A 13,825-nucleotide genomic window follows, 5' to 3' on the forward strand; every position below is an offset into this window, starting at 1 on the left:
TCTAGCTCACCCCCTGCTGTGTCTGTCTGTCTGCAGCGTTCTTCCTTCTGATAGTTTTGCTTTTAACCCATAAGCGAGCGCTCCCACGGCACCAGTCCGTGTTTTAAGATGTGGTGCACCGTGGCCCTTCCTCTCCTGGGTGAGTCTGTGGACTCGTTTTATGTTCCTGCTCTCTGCTGCAGGACATGGCGAGCGCCGCACGGTGAGTCCTTCTGAAGGGCAGGCCTTGGGTTTGGTGGCCTTGGCTGTGACAATCCTGAGGTTGTCAGCCACCGCCGCCCTCACCCAGGCCCGGCCGTCGGCTCTGCTAGTCCCGGTGTGATGGGAGCGAGGCGGGGTGTGAGTCCCGGACACCAGAGTTGTTCCCACGTGTGGAGGGCTCACCAGGGGCCTTTTCCCTGAATGTGTGCTCAGGGGACAGTACTGAGGAGAGCCTAACTAAAACCCCACGGGGCTGGGCCCAGAGCCAGCCAGCGACTGCTGCTGGGCCTGGGCCGTCCCGTGCGTACGCGCCGGTGCTGTGACCACTGCCCTCCCTGGCTGAGGGCACCGGATCCACACCAAAAGAGGTGCGCCCGGGCATGTGCTTCGTTTTAACTAAAACCACCCATGTAGGCTTGCTGCCCGAGAGGCCACATCCTCCCAGGCAGGCTCCTGGTGATGGGGCAGGCCCTGCAGAGGCACCTGGGAAGCGCTGCCACCGACTCCCCTCCAGAGACCCCATACCTTGAAGGGGGTGATGTAGGTGCCCTCGGGGGTGACGTCACCTGTCCGGTTGAGGAGGTCCTGCCGGGGAATTCTGACCTTGTGGAACATGGCAAATCTGTGGAAGGCAGGCAGGGCTACTGTTATGCTGGCTCCCCCCACGGCAGCTCCCGTGCGCCATAACCCCGACCAAGAGGGTGGCGGAGCCATGCGTGGACACAGGCAGGGAGGAGAGGCCGGGCTGCGCGTTCCTGCCCCCCAGGACTGAGCAGCCCAACTTGGACCCGCTCTGTTCTGCTTCAAACCAGAACCCACAGTGCATGGGATAAGACCAGCAAAGCCAGGGGCGCTGGTTGTTTGCTTTTGTTTTATGGCACTGAGGATTACACCCAGGGGCATTCTACCCCTGAGCTGTACCCCCAGGCCTATTTTATTTATTTATCTATTGATTTATTTTTTGTGGTCCTGGGGATGGAACCCAGAGGCATTCTGCCTCTGAGCTATATCCCCAGCCCAATTTTTTATTCTTTATTTTGAAACAGGGTCTCACTGAGTTGCAAAGGGTCTCGCTAAGTAGTAGATGAGGCTGTCCGGGAACCGCGATCCTCCTGTCTCAGCCTCCCAAAGGCTGGGATTACAAGCGTGCTCCACCACACGTGACTCTGTTTATTATTTTTATTTTGAAACAGGGCCTCACTAAGTTGCTGAGGGCCTTGCTAAGTTGCCGAGGCTGGCCTTGAACCTGTGATCCTCCTGTCTCGGCCTCCCAAGGACTGGGGTTACAGGCATGCCCACCACACCTGGCTCAAAGCAAGGGTTTAAAACACCAGAGTCAAACAAGAGGACCAGCGAGTGGTTTCACAGCCCAAGGCAGGCCATGTGTTTCTCTAAGCAACTGACAACAGGAGCATACACACATCTTTACGAATTATTCTGCATTAAATATCGAAGGCATTTTTATGGCTGTCAGGTCAGGAAAACCTATTTTGCAACTGTCTGGGGAAGAAGGTTACACAAAACTGGGTATTGTGTAAACTGCACAAAACAGAAACAGAGACTCGAAAATATCAATGGTTCCCATAGCAACTTATCTGATGACTAAGACCACAGGCAGCTGCAGACAGAGGTTTACGGAGCCACTGAGACCTCGAGGTAAGGACCACTGTCCCGCTGCAGAGGCGGCCTGCTGGGCGGGGAGCTCCCTGGCACCTGTCCTCCCATGGTCTGGCATGGCGTGAGGCAGGCAGAGGCCCTGGGAGCAGGAAGGGCAAAGGCCTCCTGCAGCCCTCTGAGGGGGTGGCGAGGCTGGCGGGCGCCAGGCATCGGGGCCTGACCAGCCCAGAGAGAGTCACTCCAAGTATGGATCAAAACTGCAGGAGTCCTTGGTTCCCAAACCCCATTCAGACCAATCATAAAAACAGAACCTCAGGAGGGTTCAAAGCCCGCTTCCCCAGGGCTTCAGGCGCAGTCTCTGCGGGCCTGCCTCCCATTGGAGAGAGCGGCTTTGTCTTCACCTTTCCCTGACTTAAAGTAAATTTGCATATTTTTATGCCCTTCACTAGTCCTTGGACTCCTTTTGTCAAAACCCACTGGACAAGCCAGGTGGCGCACGCTTGTCATCCCAGCATCTGGGAGGCTGAGACAGGAGGATCGCGGTTCACAGACAGCCTCAGCTACTTAATGAGGCCCTTTGCAACTCAGTGAGACCGGTTTCAAATAAAAGGATAAAAATTAGGGCAGGGGGTGTAGTTTAGAGGCAGAATGCCCCTGGGTTCCATCTCAAGTACCACATAGAAAACATCCACTGGACAAGAACCCTGTAAGAGGGGACACCCATTTCAGGGACTGCCCCTGTAGTCGCCTCCATCAAACACCGGCAGATCAGAGATTCTCCGGAATGGCCACGCCTTGGAGGAGACCACCCCACTCCTACCCCCACGGATCTGCACCCCTTAACAGGGTGACCCCACCTTCCTTCCACCTCTGTCTGCCACAGGTCAGGTCTACTTGTGCCGCTCAACACGGCCAGGCTCTCTGGCTCGGGGGCCCTCCCAGTCTCCCCCCAACCCGAGTGCTCTGGAGCGCAGCTGACCCCCACTGCAGGATTCTCTGTCCTGCTCCGAGGGGCACCAGGTGGCCTCTCCAGGACGCCATTAAGTGGCCCTGTCCTGTGTCGGTCGCTCAACTGTCCACATCCCCCATGAGCCAGCTTCCTGTGTGTCCACTTTTTTCTAGCAGAGCCTCAGGGCCTGGCAACTGGCAGACATTTAAGTGGTGTGGAAGAGATGCCGCGGGCTGGCGTGTTATCCTCAGGGGCACTGAGGTGCCAGAGCCCCGAGCTGGGACAGCCTTGAGCGGAAGACACAGCCGTACCTCCCAGCACCCCGAGGACAGCAAGCCCCTGGGGAGGGCAGGGACGGGGCTGGAGGAGGCCCCCTTCCGAGGTCCTCAGGGACCTCTGGGGAGCTCCCGCAGTGAGGGATTGCAGGACAAGCCCCTCTGTGGGCATGCCTCTGCGCAGGTGCAGGCCAGTCGCAGAGCAGCCCTCCACGGTGCCCACAGGGCACGTTTGGAAACTGGCAGGCTCGCACAAGCTGCCTCTGCAGCGTCTACACAGGTGGTTGCGCTGCCCACGCCACCATAGTGCCAGGCCACAACACCCTGCTCTGTAAGAAACCTGGCCCGGGTGCCAAGCCCTCGAGGTCTCCAGCCTGGTGCCTGGGAGCCAAGGAATGCTTTCCAAGCACGAGTCTATAAACAGAAAGTGCCCTTTTAAGGAATGGAACACCCTCACCCTTTCTTGCTGCACAGACACAGAACAAGCTGGAGAAGGTACCCCCAAGACTGACCGTGTTCAAAGCTCTCTCGGGATCACTTCTGCACCCCGGGATTCGGGTCTCCAGAAGGCAAGGGGACGTGTACGCAGCCCAGGGCCTGCATGTGCACCTGTGTGCTTGTGTGGCACACCTTCTACCCTGAGCTTCTTGCTGCAGCTTCCAGAAACTTCCCTCTCCTGGGGCTTCCCTCCAACCCCCCAGCCCCTGCCCTGGAATAGACCCTCAAGGCAGGGGCTCCTCCTAGCCACTTCCAGAGGGATCCCTAAGGCCGAGGCTCTGCCTCAGCACGAAGAAGACCCTGCAGCCCCTCCAGGGCCGCCTGAAATCATCCTGGAATAGCCCTTTATGTTCAGCTTTACAGCCAGCGCTAAAACTGACCCTGCAACTCAGGCCTGCCGGCCCTTCCAGGAGGTCGCCAGCCCACCCTGGGATTGGTGTGACGTCACAAAAGCTGACCTACTCCAGCCCTTTCACAGGAAATGATCTTGAAATTAAAAAAAAAATACGAAGATAATACACTTGAATTAGATGGAGAAACCCTGTGCTCTGGAACCCTGGCGCCCTCTACTGGGTGAGTCTGGGAGCACCAGCGGGAAGCCAAGAGCTCAGGGAGGGGGTGCTGCTGGGTGAGCCCGGGGAGCACCTCTGGGTGAGCCCAGGGAGCACCAGTGGGAAGACAGGAGGAGCTCAGGGAGGGGGTGCTGCTGGGTGAGCCCGGGGAGCACCTCTGGGTGAGCCCAGGGAGCACCAGTGGGAAGACAGGAGGAGCTCAGGGAGGGGGTGCTGCTGGGTGAGCCCGGGGAGCACCTCTGGGTGAGCCCAGGGAGCACCAGCGGGAAGACAGGAGGAGCTCAGGGAGGGGGTGCTGCTGGGTGAGCCCGGGGAGCACCTCTGGGTGAGCCCAGGGAGCACCAGCGGGAAGACAGGAGGAGCTCAGGGAGGGGGTGCTGCTGGGTGAGCCTGGGGAGCACCTCTGGGTGAGCCCGGGGAGCATCAGTGTGAAGCCAGGAGGAGCTCAGGGAGAGGGTGCTGCTGGGTGAGCCCGGGGAGCACCAGCGTGAAGCCAGGGGGAGCTCAGGGAGGGGGTGCTGCTGGGTGAGCCCGGGGAGCACCTCTGGGTGAGCCCAGGGAGCACCAGCGTGAAGCCAGGAGGAGCTCAGGGCGGGGTGCTGCTGGCCCTCCCACCTAGCCAGCTGCTCAGCCTCTGCCAAGGTCCATGTTGCCTCCTGCTGCAAAACTTGTGGAATGCCTGGCGGAGGCCGAGGCCGGCCGGGACTCTGCTTTGGGGGTGCCGCTCCTCGGGCGGTCACCCTGAGTCCTGGGGAGGCTCCAGAGGACCTCCATTTCTGAGTGTGTCAGAAGAGCCTCGGCCAGGGTTTGGCGAGGCCCCAGCGTAAGTGGTCTGCCTTGGCGCTGCTCGAGCTCCAGCCCACCAAGAGATGCGGTCCGTCTCCTCTGAACAAACAGGAGTGGACGTGGGGACCCAAGTGCAGGCTCTTTCTCTGATGTTCCAAAATAGGGGTAGATTCTGACTTGTAAAACCAAGCAGAGAGTGAGCACAGACCCGCTGCCACCCTGGAGGGGGAATCCCGGGTCGCAGGCCCACAGCGCCCCCTGCAGCCGGAGCTGAGGACCACACTTCCCAACCCCATACTCTTCTTAGGCTGATGTAAACCTTCATGGCTTCCAGCCCCCGCAGTCTGAGGCCCTAGCGGAGGCCCAAGCAGCACTCAGAAACCGTCCCCCGGCCGGGCGTGGTAGCGCACGCTTGTAATCCCCGCGCTTGGGAGGCTGAGACAGGAGGATCGCACGGGTTCGAAGCTAGCCTCAGCTACTCAGTGAGGCTTCCAGCAACTTGGTGAGACCCTGTTTCCAAATAAAATAGAAAACAGGTCTGGGAGTATAGCCTGAGGTAGAAAGCCTCTGGGTTCCACCCCCAGTACCACCACAAAAAAAAGGAACTGTCCCCCAGCCCTGCACCCCAACTTCTAGGACAGGACAGGTGAAAAGTGGCTCTGGGGTAGATCCTCAGAAGAAGATCCTTGGACAAGCAAGGGCTCAGGAGGGAGGAGCCTCCTGCAGTGAGGGTACGCAGGGCAAGGCAGCGAGGCGTGGGTCCCCACCCCAGTGGAGCCCGACAGCCTGCGGGTGACGGTGGCCCTCTGGGCCAGGAGATCACGGACAGGAGGCCCCGGCCTGCGGCTTGGGAGCAAGTGAGGACAGCACTGACCGCCAAGCCCAACGCGACACTCACCCGTTGTCCAGGCCATTCTGCCCAACCTTCCTGCCCATGTCGCCGACCATCACGCCCGGCATGGGAAGAAGGGTCTTCGGGTCCCGAATCTGTGCAGGGAGATGGAGGGCCACTGTTAGGACCGCGGGAAGGTCAAGACGCAAGACGTGCACTTCCCAGCACCCCGGCGGCTGAGCCAGGGGCTCACTTGTCAGCTGGGAGTCACGCCAGGTCCTCCAGGAAGGACGTGTCCAGGCCCCGACCCCGGAGCTGAGGACAGGCCTTGTGGGGAAAGTCTCAGCACATGCTGATGGAGCAGGCTTCTCAAGATGAGGCCATTCGGGCTGCCCAGATGGCCCTGAATCCAACAACAAGGGTCGTCTTGAGAGACAAAAGAGGAGACAGAGGTAGAAAATGGAGGGATACAGCCACAAGCCAAGGAGGGGCAAGGCAGAAAGGAGCTCGTAGGAGGCTCAGAGTGAGGATGGCCTGCCCACGCCCCGACTTCAGACATTTGACCTCCATAGTAAAACAGAACTTAAAGCTGAGGGAGGAGCCCCTGCTGCTCTAGGCCAGCTGCGCGCTCTGAGCCGGCAGCCGCGGGCAGGGGCCCCCGCCCCCAGGGGTGATGGCGCACCGTCTGGACGAGGCCAGGGCTCTGCCGTTCACCCTCCCCCGAAGAGCCTTCTGCAGGATTCTAACAGAATGGCCCAATGGCTTTGCTTGCATTGCTACAGAAAGGCAGCCAAGATCACCTTGCTAAGTCTACACTCCCCAAAAGGAGGTTCTAATAAACACACTCATCTACAAGGACACAGACCGAGCTCGCCGCAAGACCTCCCACCAGCGCCGGGGAAAGGACATGGGTTCCACTGCGGAATACCTTTAAAGCAGGGGCTTCCGATCGCCAGAGAACCAGCTCCCTCCTCTGCCCACCAGGGGATGGGCGACGGCTGCAGATACCTGGATCTCCTAACTCCGGTGTCCTAACTCAGGAGACCAAGGCTGCTGCTGAACACCCACAGAGCCGAGGACACCCCGTAACAGAGAACGAGCCCGCCCCAGGTCAGCACTGATGAGGCAGAGAATCCCTGCCTCCGAGGAATGCCGAGGGCTGGGTGACGCTCAGTGACAGACAGCAAGGCCCTGGGTTCTACCCCAGGGGAGAGAGAGAGAGGCGGAGGAGGAAAAGAAAGAGGAAAGAAATGCTGAATTTATGCGACCTGGAACTTAGCCTTTTGTATAAATTGTCCAATTTACTTCGTGAAATAGCATCTAACGTCACTGAACTTTAAGATAAAGATATCTAAATTTTTGAAAAGGGCCCAAATCCAAATATATCTTTTCCTTTTTCTAAAGTCTTTCAATAGAGCTCAGTAAAGACCGAGGCACAAACCTTTGAAAATCTCTTGAAATAAATAAAAGTTGTGCTGAGCGTGGTGATGCACAGCTGCAAGCCTAGCTACCGAGGAGGCTGAGGCCGGAGGATCGCAAGTTCAAGGCCAGCCTGCGAGACTTATGAGACCCCGTCTCAAAAAGATAAAAAGGCCTGGGGTACAGCTTACTGGTGGGGCACCCTTATTCAATTCACTGCAGTTGGGAAAACATGTAGAAAGGAAGTGTTATGTTTGGACCTTAAATTCCCTACAGGCCACGTGCTGAAGGCTTCTGCCAGCCTTGACACTGTGGGAGGTGGCGGGACCTTTAAGAGGCGGGAGGAGGTGAGGCTGCTGGGGCTGTGCCTCAGGCCCCTTCTCTCTGTCCCTCCTTGCTCGCACACACTCCCCACCATGAGGTTCTGCCTCTTATCAGGCCCAAATACAATAGGGTCAAGCAGCCCGGACTGAAACTTATAAAACTGTGAGGCAGAATAAACCTTTCCTTCATTTAAGTTGATTATATTTGGTATTTTGTCACAGCAACATAAAGCTGACTGACACAGAAAATTGGTACTGAGAAGTGGGGTCATCACTATGATTATTTCTAACCATATTGTTCAGAAGGCTTTAGAATTGGTTTGCAGGTCTGGACAAGTTTGGTAGGAGGGACAGAGAAAGCCTAGGATGCTATTCATAGAGGTTAGTGAGGCCCAGAAGACAGACTGCTGATAGGATACGACACTAAAGCTGAGCCGCCAAGCTTCAGACGAAAATGGGGCTCTCTGGGAACTTGTCTAGAGGCTAGCCATGCTACATTCTGGGAAACAACTGTCTACAGTTGGTCCATGCCCTGAGGCCTTGTGTGAGGCTAAATTTAAGTCACTGGTGCCGGGCGTGGTGGCGCACGCTTGTCATCCCCGCGCTTGGGAGGCGGAGACAGGAGGATCGCGAAGGTTTGAAGCCCGCCGCGCTGGCTTAAGAGACCCTGTTTCCAAATAAAAATATTAAAAAATGGGTCTGGGAGTGTAGCCCGGAGGTAGAAGGGCTTCCAGGAACCCCAGTACCACCAAAAAAAAATAATAATAATAATAATAATGATGATGATAATAATAAAGGTCACTGGTAAATTAATCTGGTAGAGGAAATTTTAAAGTAGCACAGCATTCGGGCTGTGGTACTGCTGGATGCTTTTAACCAGATTTATGGTGAAAATCAGGAGGAAAAGAAAAACAGAAAATTTTGAAAAACCTAATAGTTTAGTCAGAAAAGAAATATGTATAAGGCTGCAGCCAGGGAAAGTATGGTTGTTAAAGAGATTAGTGCCATTAAAAAGAAGCCAAGAAGCTGCACTGGGACAAGAGGAAAGATGCCCAGAGGTCATCTCAGGAATTAGTAAGACGCCACCCATCACAGACTCAAAGGGGGGAAAGTACAAACTAATCTCAGGCATTCCCTGGAGAAGAGCGCACCCAGGGCTCCGTTTGAACAGGGCCACCTAGGGAATATCTGCCTAGGAGTCATCTCCCATGTTCTGCCAGGAAGGCACTCAGAGGCACCTGCAGGCATGGTTCTAAGGGGTCCAGGTCCAGCTCCTGCTGACGGCAGACCTTGGCACTGTCCACGTGGTACTGGGTTTGCAGGATGCAAGAGTTGTGGGTCATGAAGGCTCTCAGAGGAAACAAAACCCAGACTTCAGAGGAAAGCCTGGGAGGCCAGGCGACGTGTGTCAGGTTAGAACGCCTGTGGCCAGCCCTGACAAGGAGATGCTGAGCTATGAGAAGAAGCCAACCTTCACGGGTGACCCTGGGAACTGGGAAAGGCCAGGGTGTGCAATGTCTGCCAAGGAAACTGCAGGAGCGGGAAGAGCCAGCCCAGGAGAGGAGCCATGCGGCCTGCAGCCAGCAATGCCACGGGGAGGGCTGGCCGGGCCTTGGGGCACAGCACACCACCTGGCTCCGGTGCCAGGCGTGGGGCCACGGGCCCGACATTTGCCTCGCCGGGGTTCTGTTGTGCTAGGGCCCCTCCCTTTTGGAATGGAAGTGATATTATACAGAGCTCTGTAACCTGCTTTTCTATCTTTACGTTAGTTTTATATTATTCCATCTTAGTTTGCTTCACTAAACTTCCAGGGCAGGGGTAAGAGTTCGCCTCGAGTGTTGCAGGAGACTTTGGACTTGAACGTCTGACCAGTGCTGGACTCTTAAGACTCTGGGGACCTTGGAGGCAGACTAAATGCATTTTGCGTTATACTGACATGACTCTTTGGGGAGCGGGGAAGGATACTATGGTTTGGATCTAGGATGCCCACCCAAGGCCATGCGTGGAAGCCATGGCCACCAGCCCGTGGCACTCCTGGGAGGCGGTGCGACCTTCAGGGCGGGACCTCATGGAGGGGCGTGAGGTCATCGCGGCGTGCCCCTGCAGGGCTGCTGAGGCCCCGCCCCTCCTTTCTCTCTCTAGTTCCCTGGCCACGAGGGCGTGGGAAGCTTTGCCCCACATTCCCCGCCATGGCACTGCCCCTCCTCAGGACCACAGCAACGGGGCCAGGTAACCACGGACTGAAATCATCAGTCACAATAAACCCAGGAAAGGTTTATTTTGATTTTAAGTGGACTGTCTCATCAGCACTTTTTATCCCAGGAACAGAAAGTAAACAGAGGAGAGACAACATTTCAAAAACTGCTGGTACTTTTCAAGTCGTCAAACAGAAAAACGCTGCTAAAGTGAGTTCTCCATCTGGAGCTAAACGGGAACACAATCGTGATAAATATCCTTTTAACTCTTCAATTGGGAAAAGAATCCTAAAGCCAAAAGCAGAAATAGTTACTGTTACCTCAAAGATACTTAATGGTGCCAATTTACGTCTTCCGTTTCCCACGACTTAAGAGACTATGGATCTGCTAAGATTCAACAATTCCGCAGAAAGACCCCGCCCGCCTGCCCTGCTGGCTGGCACAGCGCGACTCGCGCTCAGTCCTGGGCTGCTGCTGCTTCTCCCTCCCTGAGACTGTCGGCTCCACAGGGCCTGGAGCGACCTCAGGTCCTGCCGAGCATTCTACACTCTCCACCCATAAGACAGCCGTGAGCGTGAGCGCCACGGCTCACGGCCTCACTGGACACCGGGAACGGAGCGTCCTACGCAGGCAGAAAGTACGCCCGACCCACCAGCCCCGCCCGGCTTCCTACCTGCACCATGAAGGAATGCAGCCCGTGGCACTGGCCCCCCGGCGTGTAGAGCTGGGCAAACACCACCGCGTGAGTGGCCGTCTTGCCCATGTTGCCCACCCAAAACTTGGCAGCTTCAAAGTCAGGAGAATGTATGATGAACTCCTGCGGGGGGAGCGGAAGTCAGGGCTGCGGCAGACCGCGTCCTTTTCCAAGAGGTTCTGTTTTCTAGGCTCAAGATCTTTGAGGCAAAAGGCAAAACACACTGCAGGGTTTCATTTCCTTTGTTATACAAATTGACCTTATTCTTTAAACAGAGCCTGCTCTGGGCCCTATGACTTGTACAAGAGCACTGGAAGCACTGGACTTCACTTTCTTTTATTTATTTATTTATTTATTTATTTTCGGTACTGGGGATGGAACTCAGAGGCATTCTACCTTCAAGCTACAGCCCCAGCCCTATATTTTATTCTTTATTTTGAAACAGGGTCTCACTGAGTTGCAGAGGGCCTCATTAAGTAGCTGAGGCTGGCCGTGAACCGTGACCTTCCTGTCTCAGCCTCCCGAATGCTGGGATTAAAAGTGTGTGCCACCATGCCCGGCTCTAAGCTTCACTTTCTGCACACAGAACCCTCCGCACCACCATAACCCACGGAGAAGGGGCGAGGCTCCCAGAACACCAGTGAAGGCCAGGGAAGGGAGCACAGGCTGCGGCCAGCAGTGCAGATGCCACTGAGGGGTCAAGAAGGGGGCACAGAACGGGGGTCCTGCGCGGGGGGCAGGACGGAGAAGGGCCTGGCCACGGGCAGGCAGACAGGGCTGAGGGAGGGCACGCAGGAGGCATGAACTGAGCCACCCACGCGTCCAACCGCAACAAGCAGGACAGCAAGCCTTAGGAAACAGCGACCTCCGCGCCCCACTCGGAGCACCACGGATGGTCTGAAGGGCTCGGCGCAGGAAGGGGGATTCCGCTGTGCAGCAGCACCAGGACGCGGTGCGTCCTACCAGCACGTGAGCGAGGATGGGCCCCTTGGCTCCCCGCTTCCCGGCACCCCATCCGCGGCCCGGCCTGGCGGGACGTGCCTACCTGCGTGGCCGGGTCGTAGTGAGCAGTGGTTCGGATGGCCTTGGTATTACTCCCGTGGCTCACTTCAGTCAAAGCAAAACAGCCGAAAATCTAAGTGTCAAAGAGCAAAGCGGTGTGGGCGGGAGCTGCGCCCTGCGCTCGCTCCTGCAGGGACTGCCACCTCCCTGCCACCACCGGCCCTGCAGGACCATACCAGGTCTCACCATCACCTACCGCTGCTGAGTCCTGTCTCCCTGTCATTCCGGATGCCGTCCGCCTGGGGGGCAGCGGCAGCCTCTCTAAGTCCCAGGGTGATAAGACCTGCTCAGGTCGGAGGCAGCTACGGGAGGCCCCAGACTAGAGAGGGGGTCAGTTCTCACGGGCCCTGACTGGTGCGCAGCAGTGCCAGCCCAACACCACCATCGGGTACGATGGCACGCCCTCCCTGGGGCTCTCTCCTGCAATCCGCCCTCCTCATACATCACTAGGGAGCACGGGCCAGAGAACTGGTCGCCTGGCTCCCCAGGCCTGGCCTTACCTCCAGGTTGAAGATCTTTTCAATGTACTTGAGGTGTCTTTCAGAACCGGAGTTGTAAATTGCTGAGCCAAACACCTGAAGACACAAGGTCATCAGGTAAGGGGTGGAGGTCAGGAAAGGATGTGAAAGGACTTGGTGTCTGCCAAGAAGCAGGAAACTATCCCAATGTAAATTAACCTAGCCAAAGGTAATTAGCATATAATGCACAAATAAGTATTTTAAAAAACAAAGAAAAAACAAAAACAAAAAATAAAGGTAATTAGCAAGTCTATAGGAGAGGGGAACTAGGACTTCCTCATCCTCATTCTAAAGACAGGTTTACATAATTGGATAATCTAGCTAGGATGGGAGGAGGGGGTCCTGAAAGGAGACACCTTGGCGGGAAAGTAAGGGGAGGAGCTTTACAGGGACTTGTACTACGTCAGAATTACGTGAAACAAGATGGAGGATGTCGTGTATGAAAAGTCTGTTCTGTGTTTTGTACTTGGGTGATTTTGTTCGAAGCACCCCCTCATGACACGAGGCTGTGACTGTCTTCTGTATTCCCATCTTCTTAATAAACTCCTTTAACTCTTCAGCAAGAGTCCGGGATATTGCATGTCTATCCTTAGCTCAGGACAAGAACCCATGCTTTTTATCTTTTGTCTTTTTGGGGAATAATTCCCAGGGATCTAACAAAGGCCCCTGGGGACAGTTTCCCAAACTGTAACCTCTTCTCTCAAAACCGTAACTTGAAACAGGGTCTCACTCAGTTTCAAAATAAAAAATCAAAACCTCAAACCAGTGATCCTCTGTCTCAGCCTCCCAAATACGGAGACTACAGTCGTGCGCCACCAGACCTGGCAAAACCCTGGATTTCTTACTAACCCCTAAGCACTACATCGACAGCAGGAAATGTAGCTGATGCTGATGTGCCCCGGCTCGCGGCCCTCGTGACACGGGCTGCTGCTGCAGGTCCTGTACTCACCATCATGTGGAGGACACACTTGGTGGCCAGGGACCAGTCATACATGCCCAGGCAGTGGATCACCGTCAGGACCCTCAGCGGGTTGCCGGCCAGGTCTTCCATGCTGAAGAAGCCGTGCTCGAAGACACGCTTGCACCGCAGGAAGTTCAGCTTGCGGTACTTCTCCAGGGACAGGTCTGCCCCGCGGGAACGGGCGAAGAGCGGGTCATTCTCCAGAGCCGAGAAGATGGTGTTCTGAAAACACAGGAGACGGGGGCGGGGGGGGGGGGCAGGTCTCGAGGTGAAGGACGCCATTTCATGTGTTCTAACTTACATAGGTTTTCTCAGAGCCACAGCCCACCTGGGACACAGTCCAACCCAGAACCTCCCAGAGGGAGGTGAACTTCATTCCCCACTGAGAGGAGAGGGTGTGGGTGCCCGGTGTTATTCCTGCCTCCCCCTCAACTCCCCAAGGCCTGTCCTGGCGCTCAGGAGGGGAAAGGCCCAGGCCAGCCCCAGGCTAGCCTCCCCTTGCAGAGGGGAGGTCAGGGGCTGTGGGGCCCGCCAAGAGCCAGGGCCCATTTTGCCAGTGAGCTGCGACAGATCCTGTGGCCCTCGGCAGCGCAGCCCCCGCGGCTCACCCTGAAGCGGATCAGCTCCTCGCCCTCCAGGAACAGCTGCAGGTCCTTCCAGCTGAAGGACGCTCTTGCTCGGTACGCGTCAAGGGGCCCCCGGGGGAAGTCGGCCCACAGAGCGTCGCTGCTTCCTTCTGCCGTGGGCGCCATCGTTCCGGGTCGGCCTGTGAGGAGACACCTGGGGCAGTGTGCAAATGCCACCTGCGGACAACTGCCCTGGAGAGGGCCGGCTCGGCGCCCAGGGGATGGCGAAAGGGGGTCGGCACAGGGAGGGGTGCCATTTTCCAAAAGAAAGGGCAAGGCCAACTCTTCTCACCTCCT

At 56.6% G+C, this 13,825-nt stretch overlaps 1 protein-coding gene across 4 annotated transcripts in view; it reads right to left on the reverse strand.

Moving 5' to 3' along the window:
• ACOX3 (acyl-CoA oxidase 3, pristanoyl) overlaps positions 1-13,654 on the reverse strand; it is a gene marked incomplete at both ends in the record, with an annotated part of 33,699 nt that extends 20,045 nt beyond the window's left edge. For 3 of the 4 annotated variants that reach the window (XM_080697789.1, XM_080697788.1, XM_080697786.1), the window contains 7 exons: positions 727-823; positions 5,797-5,885; positions 10,341-10,484; positions 11,407-11,496; positions 11,924-11,998; positions 12,891-13,124; positions 13,511-13,654. In XM_080697789.1, the coding sequence (XP_080553915.1) occupies positions 727-823; positions 5,797-5,885; positions 10,341-10,484; positions 11,407-11,496; positions 11,924-11,998; positions 12,891-13,124; positions 13,511-13,654 (873 nt within the window). The remainder of the gene's footprint in view (positions 1-726; positions 824-5,796; positions 5,886-10,340; positions 10,485-11,406; positions 11,497-11,923; positions 11,999-12,890; positions 13,125-13,510) is intronic. The other variant, XM_080697787.1, reaches the window with a different exon arrangement.
• Between the last annotated feature and the right edge of the window lie 171 nt (positions 13,655-13,825).

Source organism: Muscardinus avellanarius (assembly GCF_963383645.1).
Source record: "Muscardinus avellanarius genome assembly, chromosome: 6".
Lineage (NCBI taxonomy): Eukaryota > Metazoa > Chordata > Mammalia > Rodentia > Gliridae > Muscardinus > Muscardinus avellanarius.